This window comes from Cervus elaphus, chromosome 5, assembly GCF_910594005.1.
Source record: "Cervus elaphus chromosome 5, mCerEla1.1, whole genome shotgun sequence".
NCBI lineage: Eukaryota > Metazoa > Chordata > Mammalia > Artiodactyla > Cervidae > Cervus > Cervus elaphus.
This window is the reverse complement of record NC_057819.1, coordinates 84919665-84941787: the sequence shown is the minus strand read 5'-3', so window position 1 is coordinate 84941787 and position 22123 is coordinate 84919665. Positions and strand designations below refer to the sequence as shown.

The 22123-nt window shown below is 38.1% G+C and overlaps 1 protein-coding gene across 8 annotated transcripts in view; it reads left to right on the top strand.

Moving 5' to 3' along the window:
* The window catches only part of BCAS3 (BCAS3 microtubule associated cell migration factor), a 579738-nt gene that overhangs the window by 261114 nt on the left and 296501 nt on the right, over positions 1–22123 (top strand). For all 8 annotated transcript variants that reach the window (XM_043902888.1, XM_043902895.1, XM_043902891.1 and 5 more), the window contains 3 exons: positions 1544–1668; positions 3844–4009; positions 6805–6905. In XM_043902888.1, coding sequence (XP_043758823.1) covers positions 1544–1668; positions 3844–4009; positions 6805–6905 — 392 coding nt within the window. The remainder of the gene's footprint in view (positions 1–1543; positions 1669–3843; positions 4010–6804; positions 6906–22123) is intronic.

The window sequence follows — 22123 nt, the reverse complement described above, 5'->3', positions numbered from 1 at the left end:
TATGGGTAATAACTTGGAGTGTTTAGAAAATGTTAATGTTGGAAAGAAGAGGCCTTTTCATATATGACAAGGTGCCTCGTATGGATTTTGTCAAAGGCAGACACCAAAAGGACCAAGCAGAGTGGCTTCTGATCCAGACATTTTGCTCTCCCTACCAGGAAGACATCAAAACAGAGGGCTCAGGAAATCAGATATGTGAGATGTTGTTTCAGGTGTCATAACACCTGGAAACTGAGATTACTAAACTGAAGTCTGATCTTTTAAAAACTTAGTTGAAGACTGTGTGCTATATAGGAGATAGTTAGCGTTAAGAACTAAGATATGGGAAGACTCTGCCCTGAGCGCTTTCTGCACATTATAAAATCAGTGGTTCTTAAACCTGAGCGGTTGCCAGAATCTCCTGGAGGGTTTGTTAAAACAGATTGTCAGAGTGGGGCATGGCTTGAAGATTATTTGCATGTCTAAGAACTTCTCAGTGTCAGGGTCCACACTTTGAGAACACGTGTAATACGGTAATCCTTAAAATAACCCTACAAGGTAGGCATTACCATCTTTCTGTTTTATATATTAGTTGCGTGAGCTCTGAGAGGTTAAGTAACTTAAGTGAAATTCACACAGGTGCTTTTGTACCTGGGATTCAGATTCATGTTTTTACCTGACCCCCAAAACCCAATCTTTCTCCATCTAACCTTACTTCATTAAAAGACAAAGAAATAAAGGATAATGAGCAAAGGAAAGTAGAAATAATGTGATTTGACATTGGAGACTGGTCCCTGGTGAAATTGCTAAGGAACTTTGGGGCAGACTGTAGAGAAGCGATACAGGATGGAAAGAAGACAATGGTTGTTATCAGAAGTTGATTGTACTAGAAGCTGGAAGCTGATTTGGGGAAAACAGAGGAAAGCTTGTACTTTTCTATGGTAGTTTCCTGAAGTAGCAGAAGTTACTTAATGCATTCTTAAACGTTAGAAGAAACAAAAATAGACCTCATTTCACAAATCCACAAAGAAAAAGTAAGAATAGGAAGATCAGTGATTATAATTGCATTAGATCATTAGATCTCCTCCCCAGACATTGCCTAACCATACATCGCATGCGGCTGCGAGCATTGTCAGAGTTCCATTCTGTATCATCTCGTGTTTTCATACATGCTGTCTCCACTCAACTGTATTGTCAGTCTCATGTTTTATATTTAAGATGAAATGATAAGCTATTTTATTGTTATGAGAAGTTTATGCTGGTTTTATTGTTCCACTCTGAAATATCCAGGGAAATATTACCCACTTCAAATAAGTTGACTTGGATTTTAGCAGCACATTCTTCAAAAAGAAGTCAATTCTTCTTGATCTTATAAGTTGCTATTCTGATAGTACCCTGGAACTTTGAACTAGTTTTGCTGCCGATCACAGTCTCACAACCTCCAGTTCTCCTTAAGGCAAAATGCATGTCTACGTGGGGCAGAATTTAAAGGGAAATATGTCATTATCTTGAGGACTGTGATTTCATCTTGGTAATTTTTTTTTCTATCATTTTATCTTTTAAGCAAAGTTAAACCACCTCCACAAATTTCACCAAGCAAATCAATGGGCGGAGAATTTTGTGTGGCAGCAACGTTTGGGACATCCCGATCGTGGTTTGCAAATAATGCAGGTCTGAAAAGAGAAAAAGGTATGTGTTTTTACTGAAGTTAAATTTACCATATGTAATTTGTGTTTCTTGAAGAAAACTCATAGTGGTTCTCTTTGAATAAGCTTCAGCCCAATAATAGAATTTCCCCCCCCCACTCAGTTAGCATTGTCTTTCCTAAACCACTCAAGTCTCGTCAACAGGAAAGGCTGTCCTCTCACTATAAATGTGAAATAAATTGCCCACTGAGTGTTTTTGTTTTGCTGGTGACAATACACAGGTGACCTCAAAGTTGTCAGTCCCATATCGTTATATGTAGCTTTTACATTCTTTTCAAACAATTTTCATGCCATTGTCTATGAAGTGTAGAGAGGAAAAATGCTGTTATGCCTATTTTAGAGATGAAGAATTTGAGTTTAGTGAGTTTAAGTAATTTAGCTGAAAATGCTAGTTAGTAGGCAGTGGTATCAGTTTGAATCCAGGTTTTCTGATACATCTCTAAGAATAATCAACAACAGCTCTGCCATGTTATAAATTAAGATATAAAAGCAGGCTCCCACTCAGAAATAAGAATCATCTTTTATGGTAACCAGTGTCCCTTTGAACTTACATAGTATTGTTGTTTTTTTAAATCCCTTCTTTGACCACCAGAATCAGCTTATAGAAATACTGTATATGATCCCTTATTGTTCCTATGTAGAAAAGAGTGCCTACTTTCCTGGACCAAGTGTTTCATTTTGAAAGTTAAAAATTTCCTCTTATTATTGTGATCCAATTGAAGTAGGTCAGAAACTGAATTGTTAGTGAAGCCCTCTTCTGATGAGTTCCACAGGCTGTATTGTTCTTGGCAAAACGGCTGTCCTTGACGCTTAATACTGGCAGGCAGACATCAGCTCTTTCCCTCGTTATCGCCTTTCCGTGGCCCTTTCCTTGGAAATAGGATCCCAGGCACAGCAGGCTCTTTACCTAAGCGGGAGAGGATACAGTGGAGTAGGCAAGCCTTCCATTTTCTTATCCCATCTTTATTTTTTTTGTTACCTCCTTTGCTTTAATGATGCTATCGAAATGACTTTTTGTTGCTAGTTAAAACCCTCTGTGGAGCTCCATTTCAAATGCTTCTCCCTTCTGTTCTGATTACCCTTTTAGCTTGCTACTCCTTTGTGTCCCACTGACTGGTCATTGGCCATGTTCTCAAATCAGCTGTAATTGAGTCCTTTGGCAGAGAGATAAGGTGACCCACCCAGCACTCATGAGGGATTCTATGTGCTCCTAGGTTTACTGTAAAACCCAAGATAGAGGACTAAACCTGTCTTGGTAATGAGGACATGTGTACTTGTTATAAAGTCATTTGATTAGATCCATATTCAACACCTGACCTCAAAGCATGACTGCTCTTCATTTACTGTGGGGGCCAGTGAGCCCACCGAGAGCAACGAAGGGAGAAGCTTTGGGGGAGGAGGACTTGCTCCTGTTTTTCATTGTTTGTTTGTTTTAATCTAGAAATTTAAAGGAGAAACTTTTCCGAGAGGGAGTATGTGAGAAGTTCGGCTGATTCAGGCAGACAGTCTCTCATACAGTTGAGTTGGTACCTCCGATATAACTAAATCTTAGTCCCTGCAGGGTTCCTTTTCTGTCAGTCCTCCTCTCTCTCACCTGGTATTCATTTTGCATGTTGTGGGGCAAATTACTATACTGTAGGCAAATGCAAAAGATTGTATAATATTGTTTCAGCATACTAGAATTTTGAATATATTTGTGTCATTCTTGAAATAAATTGCTTAAAGATTTAAAAATATTTTGATAGCAAAGACCTTTTCATGTTCATTGTTGTTGTTGTGCTCAGACGCTAAGTCATATCCGACTCTTTGAGACCCCATGGACTGTAGCCCACCAGGCAAGAATACTGGAGTGGGTTGCCATTTCCACCACCAGGGGATCTTCCCGACCCAGGTATCGAACCTGCATCTCCTGCGTCTCTTGCATTGCAGACGTATTCTTTACCTGCTGAGTCATCTAAGAAGCCCTTCATATTTATTAGCATCTACTTATAAGAGATAACCTTTAGACAAGGAGCAGGCACCATGTGAAAAAGTTTCTGCCTTCTTATTTTCGCAGCCAGCCTCAGGAACAGATTGAAGGGTCAGTAACTTGTAAAAATGAAGCTCTTGTCCTTTTATGCCGTTATCGCACATCCAGCGTCTGTTTTTCTATTTGTAGATCAGTCCAAACAAGTCGTGGTTGAGTCCCTCTACATTATCAGCTGCTACGGGACCTTAGTGGAGCACGTGCTGGAGCCACGGCCGCTAAGCACCGCCCCCAAGGTCAGCGATGACACCCCGCTGGAAATGATGACATCTCCCCGAGCCAGCTGGACTCTGGTCAGGTAGTATCTCTTTTTGTTTTTTATTACAAAAACTCAACTTTGTTGAGGTATAAAAGATTAAAAGTGTACAATTTGATAAGATTTGACATAGGTATACAGCTGTGAAACATCACCATGATTAACAATATAAATACATTGTTGTTTAGTTGCTAAGTCATGTCCAACTCTTTGTGATCCCATGGACAGTAGCCCCACCAGGATTCTCTGTCCATGGGATTTCCCAGGCAAGAATACTGGAGTGGGTTGCCATTTCCTTCTCTAGGGGATCTTCCCGACTCAGGGATCAAACCTGTGTCTCCCATATCTTCTGCATTGCAAGCAGATTCTTTTACCACTGTGCCATCTGTGAAGCTCCACATTATGATTATATCCTTACCTCAGATATTCTCTTAGGCCTCTTTGTAATCTTTCCTCTTGCCCCTCTTCATTCCTACTTCATCCACTGAGCCCTAGGCAACCACTGGTCTGCTCTCTGTCACTGTAGGTCAGTTTATTAATTTCTAAAATTTTATATAGAATCACAGTGGATACTCTTTGTCTTCTTTCTCCCAGCAAAATTATTTTGATTTATCCCTCTTATTGTCTAGTCAAAGCTGTGATTTTTCCAGCAGTCATGTATGGATGTGAGAGTTGGATCATAAGGAAGGCTGAGCACCAAAGAGTTGATGCTTTTGAACTGTGGTGTTGGAAAAGACTCTTGAGAGTCCCTTGGACTGCAAGGAGATCAAACTAGTCAATCCTAAAGAAAATCAACCCTGAATATTCACTGGGAAGACTAATGCTGAAGCTGAAGCTTCATTACCTTGGCTATGTGATGCAAAGAATTGACTCATTGGGAAAGACCCTTATTGCTGGGAAAGATGGACGGCCAGAGAAGAAGTGGGTGACTGAGGATGAGATGGTTGGATGGCATCACGGACTCAATGGACATGTATTTGAGCAAACTCTGGGAGGTAGTGAAGGACAGGGTAGCCTGGCGTGCTGCAGTCCGTGGGATCGCAGAGTTGGATGCAACTGAGTGACTGAACAAAAATGCCTCTTGTTGCATTTTTTTTATAATTCATTCCATTTTTAATTGAGATATAATTTATATGTAATGCATATAATACAATTCAGTCACTTAAAGTGAATTTTCACTGGGTTGTGCACCCATCACCGCAGTCAGTTTTTTGAGGGTGGTGGGGTCTTTGTTGTGGCACGAGGGCTTCTCTTGTTCTGGTGCATGGGCTTGGTTGCCCTGCAGCATGTTGGATCTTAGTTCCCGAACCAGGGATCGAACCCACATCCCCTTCATTGGAAGATGGATTCCTAACCACTGGAACACCACAGTCAGTTTTCATCACCCTCCAATGAAACCCCGTATCTGTTAGCAGTCACTCCCCTCCAACCATTTTCCTTCAACCCTTCAGCCCTAGGCAACACCAGTTTACCTCGTGTCTTTGGATTTGCCTACTCTGGACATTTCACTTAAATGGAACCATACAAAATGTGACCTGTTGCATCTGACTTCCTTCGCTTAGTGCAGTGTTTTTAATGCCCAGCGATGTTAAGCATGTAGCGGAACTTCATTCCTTTTTTCATGGCCAAGTGATTTATATGGATATACCACATTTTGTTTATCCATTTATCACTTGATGGACATTGCCACTGTTTAGCTGTCAAGAATTATGCTCCTAAGAATATTAGCCAAGTAAATAAATATTAAAATAATAATAATAAATAAAGTGATTCCCCAAGATAAAATGGCTCATCACAGTAAAAATGTTTATTAAAATCAGAGTCCTCCTTGAGAGTACATAGTCATTAGAATTTTTATAATCTAGCGTAAAGAGGGAGAAATAAGATACAGGACAAAACCCAGTCCATATAGTGTATACTGGTACAGGAGAGACAGAAAATTGGTCCTGATGTGTGTGAAAGTATTAGTTGCTCAGTTGTGTCTGACTCTGAGACCCCATGGACTGTAGCCTCTCTGTCCATGAGATTTCCCAGCAAGAATACTGGAGTGGGTTGCCATCGCCTGCTCCAGGGGTTCTTCCTGACCCAGGGATCAAACCTGTGTTTCCTGCATTATAGGCAGATTCTTTACTCTCTGAGCCATCAGGGAAGCTATGTATGTAAGGAAACAGACAAAAATGGATATGAAAATCATCTCTCTCTTTTTGACATTTAAAAATATTCTTGTATTGATTTTTGGTGGCTCCAGCACTCTTTCCTACTACTTGACTGCACTGGATTGACCTGATCAATATATTATGTGTCAAGCTATTTAGGAGTGGGCAGATCTAATTAAAATTAGTGCACTATCATTGAAATAAGTGGCTTATTTTGGAACTCATGCTAATCAGGTCTTTAATAAGTCTAGCATTAACTGTGTTTTCTTAACCATTATTTTCTGCTTTATTTTATTTTAAAATGTAAATATATTCTAAGAATAGAGGGTGCTAACAGTTGTCAGAAATGCTAACAATTGTCAGAAATTAGGTAAAAATTAGTTGTGGCATTTGAGTTTCACACTTCCTCTGTTCAGTGTTTTGACTGTCTTGTCTGTTATGTTGGAGGGTCGTCTGCTATTAAACTAATATTGACTCTATGTAATTTGTATGACTCACTGCCACCTTTTTATTCTTCCTAAGCAGATGGCTTTGTGTTTCAGGTTTCAGCACTCCAGCAAGTTCATTTTAATGATTAAAATGATAGTGTGAGTTTATATCAGTGTCTATAAGTGGTGGCAGTGATGATTTATATTCCCTCTATTAAGCCTGAGTCTTAATAATCTTCTGTTATTTCCTCAGAACTCCTCAATGGAGTGAACTGCAGCCACCGTTTAACGCGAACCACCCTCTGCTCCTCGCCGCAGATGCAGTGCAGTATTATCAGTTCCTGCTTGCTGGCTGTGAGTAGTTCTTAATTTTTTCCTTCCATACACTATTTTGAGCTTTCATCTTAAAATGCTGACTTTTAATGCAATCATGCATATTACCAGTGGTCATATGGCCAGAGGCCATAAACAATCTGATGGAGGCAAGGAAGATATTTAATACAATACCTCATAAGCTTTAGCACACATTAATTGTGCTTCTGGACGTTCATGTTCCCTGGTCATGACATATACCCTTACTTTTATATAAATTGATAAGAGAGTATCTGGTGGGTATTCTCAAAATTTTTTTAAAAAAATAAGGAAAAAAAATAAAAAAAAATAAAAAAAAAATAAAAAAATTAGGATTCTAGGATATAATAAAGTTTCATAAAATTGGAATCTATTTCTGACATAAAAAAAAGTTACATACTTTTTGCTGTGGAAATTGTATTAGCAGGCTTTTTGCTTTGTAGGAATTTTTTTGCAACATTGAAGTAGTGATTGCAGCTCCATAAGGATTTTGTTTACTTTTGATCTGGGTTCTTTTTTTACTTAAGGAGAAAAAAGTATACATTGAACTAGAAACAGCCTTCTTTGTAAGTGAGACCGGAAAAGATAATTTAATATTTATTATCCAGCTTACGGTCATAGAATTAAAAATTCTTTACAATTATAATGTAAATCTGTAGAATTCACTGAATCCTTAATTTAACTGGATGGCTCTGAGTACTGTATGCTTTTAGGAAATTTTCTGTAAATCAACACTGACATGTTTTTAATAGAGTTTTGTTCTATCAGACTTATTTTCTTGCCTGGTTGTATTATGCAGTATGAAGTAAAAAAATTTGTAAAACAATTTTATGTTTATAATGTGTTATATGTTATACTAGAAACAGAGGAAGTGTACTGACTGCACTAAAGTTATGAAGCTCCGTAATTGTAACAAAGAATTGGTGGTTTCGTTTCTCTTATATGATTGAATTCACTCTTCTAGCATGTATTTATTGAATGACATCTCTGTGTCAGTAGCTTGTGGTTTAAATGAGAGTAGTAGGTTGCTTCTGTCCTCGTGAATTCAGTATCTAATTTAGGAGACAGATGTTTTATCAAAACATAGAAGAAAGTGAGACAGGTCATCAGTGAAGGGTTACACATGGAATTGTGAAGACAATGGCTTAAGTTGCTAAACTGTTTACAGAGGGATAGTAGGTAAGTGGTTTTCTGGTTTAAGAAGCAGAGTATGTAAAAGTTCTTAGGTTCTAGGTTATCTCAGCATATATTTAACTCTATCATATGACTTGGAAAAAACATATATTGATATATAATGCCAATGTTTATAAGAACATTTTCCCATACCTCTCTACAGAGGTAAAAATAGTTAATTGTTGAATTAAGTATAGTTGACTATTTCAGCATTAATACCGGGTTTCTTTGTTTAGTTACTTTGTAATATACTTTTTATTGATTTGTTTTTGGCTGCACTGGGTCTGCACAGCTGCAGGCGGGCTTTGCCTAGCTGAGATGAGCAGGGGCCACTCTCTGTAGCCGTGTGCAGGTTTCTCGTTGCAGAGAGTGGGCTCTAGGACATGCTGGTGCCCTAGTGGTTGTGGCACATGGGCTTAGATGCTCTGTGGCACGTGGAGTCTTCCCAGACCAGGGATTGAACTCGTGTTCCCTGCATTGGCAGGCAGATTTTGTTACCACTGGACCACCAGGAAAGTCCTCTTTAGTTATTTTGACAGGTCTGTTACAGTAGACAAACAATAGCAAGTTCCAAATATGTAGAAAAAGATATGGGCCAAAAAAAAAAAAATGCAGCTATCTCTATTCCTTGACTTATTTGTTCCAGTGAGTTAAGCGAACTTTATTTTAACAGCTCTAAACACCTTTGTTCAATTCTTAGAACTACAGAACCCCCCAGGTGCATGGCTGAAGAACCACCACTGTAGCCCAAGCTGTCAGTCGTTTTCAAACATTGCAACAACACCATCGGAATTTCACCTTAGAAAGAACACCCTGGCAGTGTTGTAGAAGAGGTTCAGGAGTAGGGAAGAGGTGTGGCAGCTACGTGATACTAGAGCGAGATGGGAGGGTGTTAATTAAGGCTTTTACAGAGAAGATAGAATAAACCTGAGATGTTGCACAGCTGAACTAGAACAAAATTAGGCAATTTGAAATAGTCACTGGTGATTGTTTGATTTCTGAATAAAATATGTAATATAATGCATGTCATGTTAGATGTTTTTGAATTCTAGATGGATTAGCATAGGAATAAGGATGAAAAGGCCAAGTTTCTAGTTCCAGACCACCTTTCATTAACTTGATAAGTATAAAGTATCAGTAATAATACTTGGTCTTATAAAGGGGTTACTGTGGTCAGTGCAGTGATGCTCAGCATCATTCTGAACCTTTCTTTCTTATTTCAGAAATAAATAAGAAATATTTTCAATTAATAGACTTCAGGGACTTAACAATGGAATACCTATTCTGAATCTGTAATCTTGACCTTGTTGCCAGATCTGTTGTCTAAGTGACAGACTTCATATGTGTGTCCTATATCTTGGTTACATAATTGCTATGTTTCCTCTTATCTAGTGAAATGTTACTATAGATGTAACTTAATTTAAAAAACACCTCAGAAATAGGTAATTCTGTAATAATTATTATACTACTTCTTTACATTGGCAGCAGAGACACAGATTTCGCCTGAATTTTGAAGTCACATTTTCTTACATAAAGAAAGGCTATTGGGGGACATCCCTGGTAGTCCAGGGGTTAAGAATCTGCCTTGCAATTCAGGGAACATAGGTTTGATCCCTGGTTGAAGAAGTAAGATCCCATATGCCGCAGAGCAGCTAAGCCCACAATACCGCAATTACTGAGTCTGCACTTCACAACCATAGTCTGTGTGCCGCAATGAAAGATCTAGAATTACACAAAGATCCCACCTGCCACAGTGCAGCCAAATAAATAATTTTTTTTAAAGAAAAAGGCTATTTGATTGAGAGTCCTGGACAAACTAGTATATTTCATGACTAAAGAAATTAAATGTTCAAAACATGGACATCTACATCAGAGGAGTAAAAGCTGAAATATAATTGGTTAAAGCAATGCTGGAGCCGGTTTAGAGAGAATACCTTTACCTGCCCATCTGTTGAGCCCTTTATGCAGTTTAGAACCTCCTGAAGAAGACTTTCTTACTACCTTCTTGCTTTCTTTCCATTTCCCGTACTGAAACCATTTGAAAAGATGATATTGTACCTGGTGGCAGGAAGTTTTTTTTTTTTACTTGACCATGTTGAAAATCTGCAGACTATTCATAATATAGTACTGAAAGTATCTTCAAATATAATCATTTTGAGTAAAACTGTAATGCAAACTTCACTAGTGTCGCCAGCATTTTCTTTGGTTGTGTCTGAATCTGTGGATCAAGTGAAGTAGACTTGTACAAACTCCGGAAGTTGTAATAATACTCAACAAAGAATGATGTAAATGGAAATGCAAAAGACACTTTGTCGCAGGGAGAAGAGACTAGGAGAGCAGGATGTTTAGCAAGGAATCCCCACCTCCCCTTCCAGCCCTGTAATCATAACAAGTATACTGCTAGTTGATAAACAGAAGTTCTGCATATGTGGCCTAAGGGTCACTGGTGGGCAGGGAAAGGGAAACGCGCTTGAACATTAAATATTTCTTACCTAAATATAGTGAAGTAAGTGAAAACTTCAAATTTTATATTCCTAACTCTAGTCATGTTTACTACCCATACTAATTGAATGGAATGATTCAAAATTGAGCAACTTTGATGTGTGAATTGACTCATATGAGCCTGCCCCTTACAAAGTCACTCTGGAGGTGGAATTTACTTCTTTGTTATTAGGGTGAGCCATATGAAATTGCTGTTTAGAATAAGCCCAAAAAGTCACATGGTTTGAGTAGATTGATTAGTTTATGTGTGTAGAGAAGATATGCAGATGGTAGTCTAATTTGCTATCTAGCTCAGTGAGGATAAAAGTTAAGAATCTAATATTAAAAAAAAAGTTTTGCCTGGGTCATAAGAAATCTTGGGAATTGTTTATAAAAAGATTACAGTAGTGATGATTAGTGATTTTTGTGGTAATAGTATTTTTTTTCCCTTCAAGAAAAATGCATAACTGTAGTTACCTTTTCTAAAATAGTCGTTTTATTTTAGTGTATTCCTTTGCCAAAAACAAAGATGAGACTAACAGATATCAACCAGCTTTGAATGTGATCCCAAAGTAGATAATACTTTTTCTTTAGTCTGTTTCCGAACTTCCCAAATTGTAAATTAAAAACAGGGCTTACGGAGTTAAACTGGGGAAGTTTTATTTGGGCAGAAAATAATGTTTCCTCCTTTTCTTTCAGGTGATTTGGCAGCAGCAGTATTTTTAAGTTGCTGACATTAACTAGCTTTGCTGGGGATAGGTCAGGCTTTGAACTTCTAAGATAATCCATGGGTATGTGAGAAGTTCCTCCCTAAGTTTACTGAGTTTTCTTTGTTAAATGTTAACAAAGGATCATGCAAAGGAAATACAGCTCTGATACACACTGAAAATGGCTAATATGGGGGTTTTTGTTAATTTTTAACTATCTTTCAAATATAATTGACAAAATATTGACAAAAATTGACAAAACACAGAAATAGTGTGAATGTACTGTGGTCTTTAAAACACGTGTGTGTGTGTGACAACAGTAGTATAAAAACCAGGAGAGTGGGAAATGGAACTTACTGTTGTAAGGTTTTTATTGAATGTGTGACTTCAACATCATTTGGAGGCAAACTGTGTTGTTAAAGATGTATGATGAAATAAAAAACAAACCTAAGTGCTGAAAAAAGGAAGTAAAGTGTTAAGAATAAGCAAGTTGATGTAACTCTAAGCAACATCAGTACTCATGTTAGTTATAAATGGCCTAAATACTGGACAAGTCAGAGATTGTCAAGTTGGGTCAAAAAATAAAACCCAGTTATATGCTGCTTAGGAGAAACTCACTTTTTTTAATCAATATTTTTTATTGATATATAGTTGATTTTTATTGACATGTATTTGCTGTAGTCCATGGGGTTGCAGAGTCAGATACGACTTAGCAACCGAAGAACTGCAACAGCTGTTGCTTTATAATGTTGTGTTAATTTCTGCTTTATAGCAGAGGGATTCGGTTATATTGATACATGTATGTATACATTCTTTTTTAAAATATTCTTTTTCATTATGATTTATCATGGGATCCTCAATATAGTTCTCTGTGCTCTCGAATAAGATCTTGTTGTTTACCCGTTTCATATATAAAAACTTACATCCGCTAACCCCAAACTCATACTCCATTCCTACCTCAGTCCCCACCCCCTTGGCAACCACTAGTCTGGGAAAACCCACTTTAAACTCTCACTTGTTACATTCATATTAGACGAAGTAGAGCGCTCCACCCAACAACAGTAGAGTGTGCATTCTTTTCAAGTGCACAAGGAACATTGACAATTATAGACCTTCTTCCAGGCCATAAAACAAGTCTCAATAAATTTAAAAGCTTTCAAGTTATTCAAAGTATACATATTCTGGGACCACAATGGAATTAAATAAGAAATGATTAACAGATCTCAGGAAAATCTACAAATACATGGAAAGTAAAGAATACACTTCTACATGATATATGGTTCATAGGAGAAATCAAAAGGGAAATTAGGATATTTTTAGCTGAATGAAAATAAAAACAGAACACATCCCTATCTTAGACTACTATTCAGGGAGAAAAAAATAGTATGTTGAAGTATAAATACATGCCACAAGTTGGATGATTCTCAAGGGCATCCTGTAGAGAGACCGTATGAGGAAGGGTTGAATATGACCATGAAGAATTCAGTAGATCTTTGATGGAACAGTTCTGTATCTTGACTGAAGCTGAGGTTATACAGATAAACGTGTGTGACAAAATGGAATAGAATTACATATAAACACCCCCTCACACTCTCACCACAAAATAAGTGTATGTAAAATTGTATGTGTAAGACTAGTGTAATCTGATTAAGGTCGCTGGATTGTACCAATGACACTTTCCTGGTTTTGAAAATAGGTGAAGGGTGTGCTGACCTTCGTTGTACTATTTTAGCAACTTGATAGGAATCTATAGTTATTTAAAAATAAAAACTTTGGAGGAAAAAATGAAAAATTTGTGGGATGGCACTAAAATGGTACTCGGGGTGAAATTCATAGAACTAAATGCCCATGTTAGAACATGAAATCAGTGGTGTCAGCTTTTGTATTCGGAAACTAGCAAAAGTAGAGTGAATTATAGCACAAGAAAGGAAATAGTTAAAGATCAGAGTGGAAAAGTAATTAAATCATAAAATTGTGGTATGGGGTTCTTCTCCTTAGAGATTCTTTGATTTGTGGGATTTTAGTTTTCATTAGATGTGAAAATTTTAATGCAGTTATATCTTCAATTTTTTTCCTATCATTCCTCTTTGCTCCTTTTCTGACTGCAATTATATATGTTCACAACTTGATATTTTCCCAACTCACTGATTCTTTGCTCAGTTAAAAATTCTCTTTCCCTCTCTCTGTTTGATTTTGTATAGTTTGTATTTCTGTGTATTTATATATCTATATTGTCATCTCTTCTGCTCTGTCTAGTTTGCTATTTTGTTCAACACATTTGTCGTTTCAGATACCATATTTTTCATCCAGTGCCATCTGGGTGTTCTTTTATATCTTTCATTTCTTTCTTCATCATGTACATATGTGAACATATAGAACATTTATTTTGTAATAGTTGCTTTAGAATCCTGGTGTGCTCTTTTCACCCTGGTATTGTTGGGGAGCTTTTCTATTGACTGGTGTTTTTCTTCTTGGTGTGCCTTCCTGCTTCTGTGTGTACCTAATGATTTTTGATAGGATGCTGGGCAGTTTTAGTTTCACATTACTGACTAGTGGTTTATTCTCCATTCCTGAGAGGTACTCAAGCTGTTGTTGTTGGTGTTCGTTCACTAAGTTGTGTCTGACTCTTTGTGACCCCATGGACTGCAGCGCACCAGGTCTCTCTGTCCATCACCATCTCCTGGAGTTTGCCCAAGTTCATGTCCATTGAATTGGTGATGTCATCCAACCATCTCATCCTCTGCTGCCCTCTTCTCCTTTTTCCTTCTCAAGTTACTTGGAATAAATTTTGTTCTTTCTTTATTTTTAAGCTTTGTTATGGATGATTCAAAAAATAGCCTTTTGCTTAGGGCAAATTAAAGAAGGAAGAAGTTAATTCTTGGTGGGGATGAAGAGAAGTGGCTGAATTTTGGAGAAATTGAACAAGTTTCATCTGTAGGATTGGGGACTATATGAGGTTACTGAAGAAAAGTAAAGAGAAATGGATGACTGGTGTGAACAAAAGGTTATATCATTCACTGAAACACTGAGAGAAGTATGTTGCCTAGAGTAGGAGAGAGAATTGCTGATTACAGCGTTGCCTCTGTTTGGGTGCATGTAGTATATTTGTTGTTCTGTCATTCAGTCACATCTGACTCTTTGAGACCCGTGGACTGCAGCATGACAGGCTTCCCTGTCCTTCACTATCCCTGAGAGCTTGCTCAAACTCCCATGCATTGAGTTAGTGATGCCATCCAACTATCTTGTCTTCTTTTCCTCCTGCCTTCAGTCTTTCCCAGCATCAAGGTCTTTTCCAGTGAGTTGGCTCTTTGTATCAGCCGGCCAAAGTATTGGAGCTTCACCCTCAGCATCAGTCCTTCCAATGAACACCCAGGACTGATTTCCTTTAGGATTGACTGGTTTGATCTCCTTGCAGTCCAAGGGACTCTCAAGAGTCTTCTCCAACACCACAGTTTAAAAGCATCAATTCTTTTGGCACTCAGCCTTCTTTATGGTCCAGTTCTCACATCCATACATAACTACTGGAAAAACCATAGCTTTGACTATAAGGACCTTTGTTGGCAAACTAATATAGCATGGTGGTAATATTCAGTAGGTTCTTGGAGATAACTCAGAAACTCCATCTATATATACTCCATATGTGTATTTATAGATTTGAGCTCCTTTCTGAGATTTTTTGGATTATAATCAGTAACTGATGTAAACTTTCTCTGAAATAATTTTATCCCAAAGAGAATTTAGAAGGAAGAGATGAGGTTCTATTATGGTATAGACAGAATAACATTTAAAAACTCAATGTAAATCACTCAAAAAATCCACCTGAAATGTTACTTTTGAATAGCTGGACTGTCTATTGATATATTGACTTTTAAAAAATGTTGTTTTACTGATCACTTGGACTTCACTAGCACTTTTGTTTAAGTCTTTATGTATAATGAAGTAGATGATACCTAAAGCTAGTATTGACATTTGTCTTTTACCTAGAGCTGTGAAGGGCTTGAAGGACTTTCCTGGTGGCTCAGATGGTAAAGAATCTGCCTGCAGTGCAGGAGTGCCAGGTTTGATCCCTGGGTTGAAAAGATCCCCTGAAGATGGGAATGGCAACCCACTTCAATATTACTGCCTGGAGAATGCCATGGAGAGAGGAGCCTGGTGGGCTGCAGTCCATGAGGTTGTAAAGAGTCGGACATGACTTAGCAACTACCACTTTAGAACTATGAGGAGCACAAGTAGGCAGCGTATTTAAGGTTAGATTCTAGAGCTCTTGATTTTGAGCTAAATTTTGTGCTGTTGGCCTACCAGCTACAACCGTGAGAGTAAAAATAGGAAATGTTTTTCTTTGTAATAAAGTCACACTTCAAGGTTTAGAGTGAAGACATTTTTAGAGTATTTTACTATCTTGTTTTATTGGTTTTATAATACAATGGTGATCTATTTTGAAGATACTGGTACAAAAAGGATGAAAAAAGTACTGGTCTCCTCTACCATGGTCATCATCAGTGCCCTGGAAAAACAATTAAACAGGCAGCAATTTTCTGAGCTGCTCTCTTTAGAGTGTCACGTTAGATTTACCCTAACATCCTGGATTGCATCGCTGTTGTGGTATGTACCAAGTATGGCAGAGGTACTCAACAATATTTCCTTGCATTGTCCATAATAAATATTTGCCCAAGAGTTGGTAGGGTGGAAGGGGAAAGAAAGAAATGTTTTTCTACTGTAGAGGAAACTTGTAATGTAGAACTTATTTATAGAGTATTTATAGTCCATTGTTGGGTCATTGGGTGTGTCATACTGCTCTATCTAGGTCTGAATATCTGCAGTACTTAAAACACCACTTCATATTGAATTATATTCGGTGGATTCTCTTATTTATACTTAATTTTATCAACTGACATATGTCCTTCCTTAGAGAAATGATTTTAGTGAAATGGTGTTTTTCTCCAAGAGACATATTATCTGTTTGAGAAATATTGACCCTGAATTTAGCTATATATATGCTGTTTAACTTGAGGAACATTATGAAATTCAATACATTTTCTTCCTCAATGAAAATATATAGTTTATCAAAAAGTTCAGTTTACTTTCTTTCCCTTTGTGTTTATGGGATACATGCTTTTTATTGATACTCATATCTTTACATAGATCTTCACACCTGTGGAATAGTTGGTTGAGTTTCTCTGTCATTGTTGATTTGTTGCTAAGAGGTTTCAGCATCAGAAGTCCTTTCTGTTACAACATAATGACCTAGACTTCATTTTGAATTAAATCTTATTATTTCTGTCATTTGCTTTAGTGTTCATCATATGGGGAGAAAAAGTTCTTATGTTCACAACACCATCCTGTTGTAATTGTTTTTTAAAATTGAAATGAAACAAAAGAAAAGTTATTATAGAGGGTTGTTTTATTCTTTTAGATGTCTTTTTTCATTTTACAGAATTGTGAGTGTTATTACAATTTACTATTCCTTTAAGTTTTTTTATGACATGCTTTTTTCCCCAGGTACAATTGAGTGTATTCGTTTCCATTTATGCTGTTAATATTCATTGCCATTGAATTGGCAGATTTGGCTCGGATAGAGCATTGCTTCTGATAGATTAAAGAAAAGTAATCTATTGGTCAGAAAGCCTCTAGTCCATGAGTACCACTGCTTCTGATATAATTTACTCTGTCCCACCAGAGTTTAGTGGCTCAGTTGGTAAAGAATCTACCTGCAACACAGGAGACCCAGGTTTAACCTCTGGGTTGGGAAGATCTCCTGGAGAAGGGAATGGCTACCCACTGCAGTATTCTTGCCTGGCGCATTCCATGGACACAGGAGCCTGGCAGGCTACAGTCCATGCGGTTGCCAAGAGTTGGACATGACTGAGCGACTAACGCTTTCACTTCACCAGAAGTTTAAGGTTCTTCTGTTCAGATACTGATACCTCTGAATGTGTTTTGTTAATTGGGTAGTAGGGATACAAGCTGGAGGGTGTGGGGGTATCTGTTTGCCCTTTTTTCCAAAAATAAGGGGCCAAAAGAGAATGGTCTGTGTCTGCTCACCTGCAATAATGTAATGGGTTGATATCGGTGGAAGCCTGTAGTTTGATGCACCATCACTTCCATCAGGAAGGTTAATTGCTAACAAATGACTAAAGGGGAATTTAGGGGGATGGCACAGCAGTCTGCTGTGTTGAGGTGAGGGGAGTTCTGGCGCCGTTTCAGGGTCACTATTTGCATCTATCAGAGTTAGGATACAGTTGTTTCTCCCAGTTTCAGCCTTCTCTATAGAATTTCTGTCAATTGTTTGACTCCATTAAGTGTGCAGAGGAAATAAAAGCCTGAATGACCAATCCACCAGGGGCTATGGATAGACCCTTTCATTGTCCATACTTGGAGCACTGCATTAGGTCTCATTATCCATTTATAATAAGCGACCTCTGCCCCCTGGGTCATTGAAAAAGATTCAGTGTGCTTTTCTGACACATAGGGCACCTTTCTCAGCAGACACATCGAACAATGGGACGTCTGGTAGTCTGGAGGACTAGTGTACATGGCAGGTTTTTAAATACACAGCCTGTGCCAAACCACTCTGGCAGTTTGCTCTCTCATGGTTCAAAAATAGGCTAAGGGGAGCCTAATATCTGGAATATGAATGCAGTATTCCTTTCCTCTTTTCTTTCTTTCTTCTTCTGTTTTTTAAAAAGTTAAGTTTTAATTGGATGATAATTGCTTTACATGTTGTGCTGGTTTCTGTCATACAACAACATGAAATTTTTTTTTGCCTTGTTTTTCAGTTTTGTGTTCTAGAAAGGATTTGCCTTCATCTATCTCTGCTTGTGCATTTCCTGATAGAGAAATATGGAAAGATTTGGATACAGTGAATGGATAGATGCATCATTTTTGGAAAGTATTTGCCAAACATGCCCATGGAAGTTATCTGTGATCCACTGAAAATCTCTCTTCTATTCCCTGCTCTGCCCAAACTGGTAGGGATTGAATATCCCACTAAAAAGTTGGAGAAAGAATTTGATCCTTCCTTCATCTCTCTAACCCAGATTTATTCTATCATATAAATTTGGGCCAGCTACTTGAAATCTCTGCTCATCTTTCTCCAGCCCCCAGTACATAGACAGATGTGGGGAAAAGATGAAGATAACATAGTGACTATTGGATGAAATATATATTTATATTTTATCCATTAATGAAGTAAGAAAACTGTCATGTTCAGAGCATCACACTGTGTCAGCTGAAGGTGGCCATCTAAGAATCTTGACCTCTCGTTCCTATGTGGCCCTAGTACAGTGTCTTGTTAATCAGTCGTTTACCTGAAGGATGTTGGGATAGGGAAAATAAAAGATTGAGAGCCACTTCTTTACCAGTTCATATGAAGAAACATTATAAAAGTATTTTTTAAGTTTAAGAAGCATACATTTCATTAATAAAGCCTTGTTCCTCTCTCTCAGAAGCTTACTTTGCATTTAGTGTCACGTATGTTGGCTTGATCAATTTTTTAAAATATATGAGACACACAGGCACTCAAAGAAACCCAGTTTAGTGCAGTGAACTGGCAGCTACGCTCTCCAGTCGACCCCAGGTGTCTAGTTCAGCGAAGCAGTTTTCCTGTTAAGTGATCAACTGTGCCATGCTCCCTGATGCCCGGACACAGAGGTGTCACCTCCAGAGAGTAACCGTTGAGCTCCAGCACAGATTTTTCACTCCACACCAGCTATGGAAAACCATGTAGATGGCAGAGCTCTCTCCATGCCAAGAATTAATATATTAACTGGATTATAGCACCATTTGACAAATTGCTTACTAAATACATCAAAATTGATTGGACATTCTGTATTTGAATTGACAAATGGCTGCATTAGGAGAAGGAGGGAAATCCATTAATTATAGTCGCTCTCAACCATAGGAAATATAATCATATAAATATAGATTTTGTTAAAACAAAAATCTCTACTTCATGGTAGCATTGCTTATGTGTTTACTTGCACCTCTTTGCTATTAACAGAAGGGCTGCTCTTGGCCACTGCCCTTTAAGTAATAAAAAAATAGTAATTTCTGCTGTGCTTTATGTGCCAGTCTTTTATGACTGCGTGGTAGCTTTTAGTTCTTAGTCCCGAAGAATAGAAAATACAAGAGAAACGAAGCCTTTCTGCTCAGTTCTCAGCTCCACCTCTGTCTGTCTGTCTTGCCCTTTGTATTCTCATATTATTTAAGTCAGAAGCTTTACTTTTGCTTCAATGATATGAAAACCGTGATCATCACTCAACTTCGTTGTAGAAACAAATTTTTGTCTCACGATCTTTCTTACTGAAGGTAAGAGAGACCACGGCACAGGCTGGTGGGTGAATGCCCTCGATTGTCCCGCTCCCGTTTGAATCTGTTCTCCTTATTGTTGTCATATGACAGGAAGCTTTCTGCCATGTGACTCTATGGAAGTTGGTGGAGAGATGAGAAACACTGAACTGCCTTTATTGCCTTTATGCCATTAGTTTCTTGCCTGTTCTACTATGCTTTCTTTGTATTTTAAAACCACATGAAGAGCCTCAGAACTTCCCTTATGTGATGTCAAGTTTGGGTCAGAGCTGAGATTATAAGGAATATTTGGGGGTTGGGCATTCTGCTGCCTTCCAAGGCTGTTTTCTAGGTGCCAGTGGTCCTTCTATGGTTATGCCATTTATACCTTTAAGTATGAAACCAAACCAGTATTTTCTAAAATGAAATCTTCTAATTCCTCAAGGGTATTATAGAGAATGTAAAGTGTGGCCCAAAGTACTTTCTTTTCTCTTACTGCATGGAAGGCTTCCTTGAATGTCTATAACTTGCTTATGTTGCGACTTCTGGCCAAAGTTATTTTTTCCCCATTGTTTGATAGTTTTGTATGGTACCTCTGATCAGGATGCATAGGTATTTATTAAGATAAGAAAATGACTATATTAAGATATGAAATAAAGAAATCGTGGAGACTAAATCAGTAATATAGTTTATATTTGTGGATAAACAACCCTCAAGATGTTTTACATGAAATTTTTAATTTAAAATACTTACAGGTAAAGACATCATGAATTGGGAGCTTCCCTTATGGTCCAGTGGTTAAGAATCAGCCTCACGATGCCGGGAACACAGGTTTGATCCCTGGTTGGGAGCTAAGATCCCAGAGCGTCTCAGCTCACATGCTGCAATTAGAGTTCATGCACTGCTGTGAAAGAATTGGTATGCTACAGTGAAGATCCTACGTGCTGTAACTAAGACCCAATGTAGCCAAATAAATAAATAATCATAATAAAAATACATCATGAATTGAAGCAGTTCATACTTCAGGTTAAGAACATGGTCTTTGGAGTTTGCAGTTCTAAATTCCATTCCTGCTGTTTGCTAGCTGGGTGGTGTTGGGCAAATAACTTAACTGCTCTGGGCTTTAGTTTACCTACCATTAATGTGGGAATTAGTAATACCTACCTTATAAAATTGTTTTTAGATTAAATGAGGTAATTCATCCAAAAAGCTTCACACATTATCTTAGACAGAATGAAAAATAACTATAGATTAGCTTTGTGGGTGGGGTTTACAGAAATAGTATTCTTGTTCTCCTTTGAGGCCTTCTCTCTGTTCCAAGGGCTTTATGACTAAGATCCTCCCAGGTAGCATAGCTTTATTGTTAACAAGCAATAGGAACTTTTCTGGTGGTCCAGTGGTTAAGAATCCACCTGCCATTGCCGGGGACACAGGTTCGATTCCTGAACCTGAAAGATCCCACGTCCTGTGGGGCGACTAGGCCCACGAGCCACAGCTGCTGAGCCCGTGCACCCCAGCGTCTGTGCTCTGCACAGGAGAAGCCACTGCAGTGAGAAGTCCATGTGCGGCAACGAAGATTCAGTGCAGCCAAAAGTGAAAATACATAAATCAATTTCAAAAAATTGACAGTGAAGAGAAAGCGTTTGTGGTAAATCCTGTCTCTTCTGTTAACTGGTCATCTGGACAAGTAAGGCTTTAATGTGAGCATTTTCAAGGCTATAAAAGGCAATTTTACTTAGTAATTCTAATTTGTTGAAGCAAATTGAAAATTTCTCTTAGACCTGTTGGTTTTGAGCATCTCCAATCCCTTAGTAAACTATGGGAACTGGGATATTTCTTGATGTCCACTGCATTCTGAAAGGCTTTCCTCTGGAAATTCTTTCTGATAGATAGTTGCCTTAAGACTCTGAAACCCAACTTGTGACATGTCAGAAGTGAAGTGAAGTGAAGTCGCTCAGTCGTGTCCGACTCTTTGCGACCCCATGGGCTGTAGCCCACCAGGCTCCTCCGTCCATGGGATTTTCCAGGCATGAATACTGGAGTGGGTTGCCATTTCCTTCTCCAGGTGATCTTCCTGGCCCAGGGATTGAACCCAGGTCTCCCACATTGTAGGCAGACGCTTTACCGTCTAAGCTACCAGGGAAGCCCATGCCAGAAGGACATTTGATTTTCTGAGATTATCATTGAAATCATTGTTCACAGTTCTGGTGAGCCTTTTGTTTTTTACTCTGTATTTTTTGAAGTTTATAATGAACCTGTGTTCTTATGGCAGGTGAATTTCTTAGAAAAGGAATGAGAGAGAATGGAAGAAAGAGGAGGGAGGGAATAAAGGAAGGAAGGAAAAGGATGAAAGAAGGGAAAATGGAAGGATGAACTACACAGTTTGTTACACGACAGGGAAATTAAATGTTCTACAGTAAAGTAAAGTTAATATGGGTGATTCTCACATATATGATGCTGTGAGAAAACAACACAGTCCTGAATACTTCACAGATTTCCTAGTCTTGCTGTGAAAGAATCAAGATGACTCTTTGTCCATCTGCAGGTCAAAAAATAGTTGCTGTTTTTTCCGTT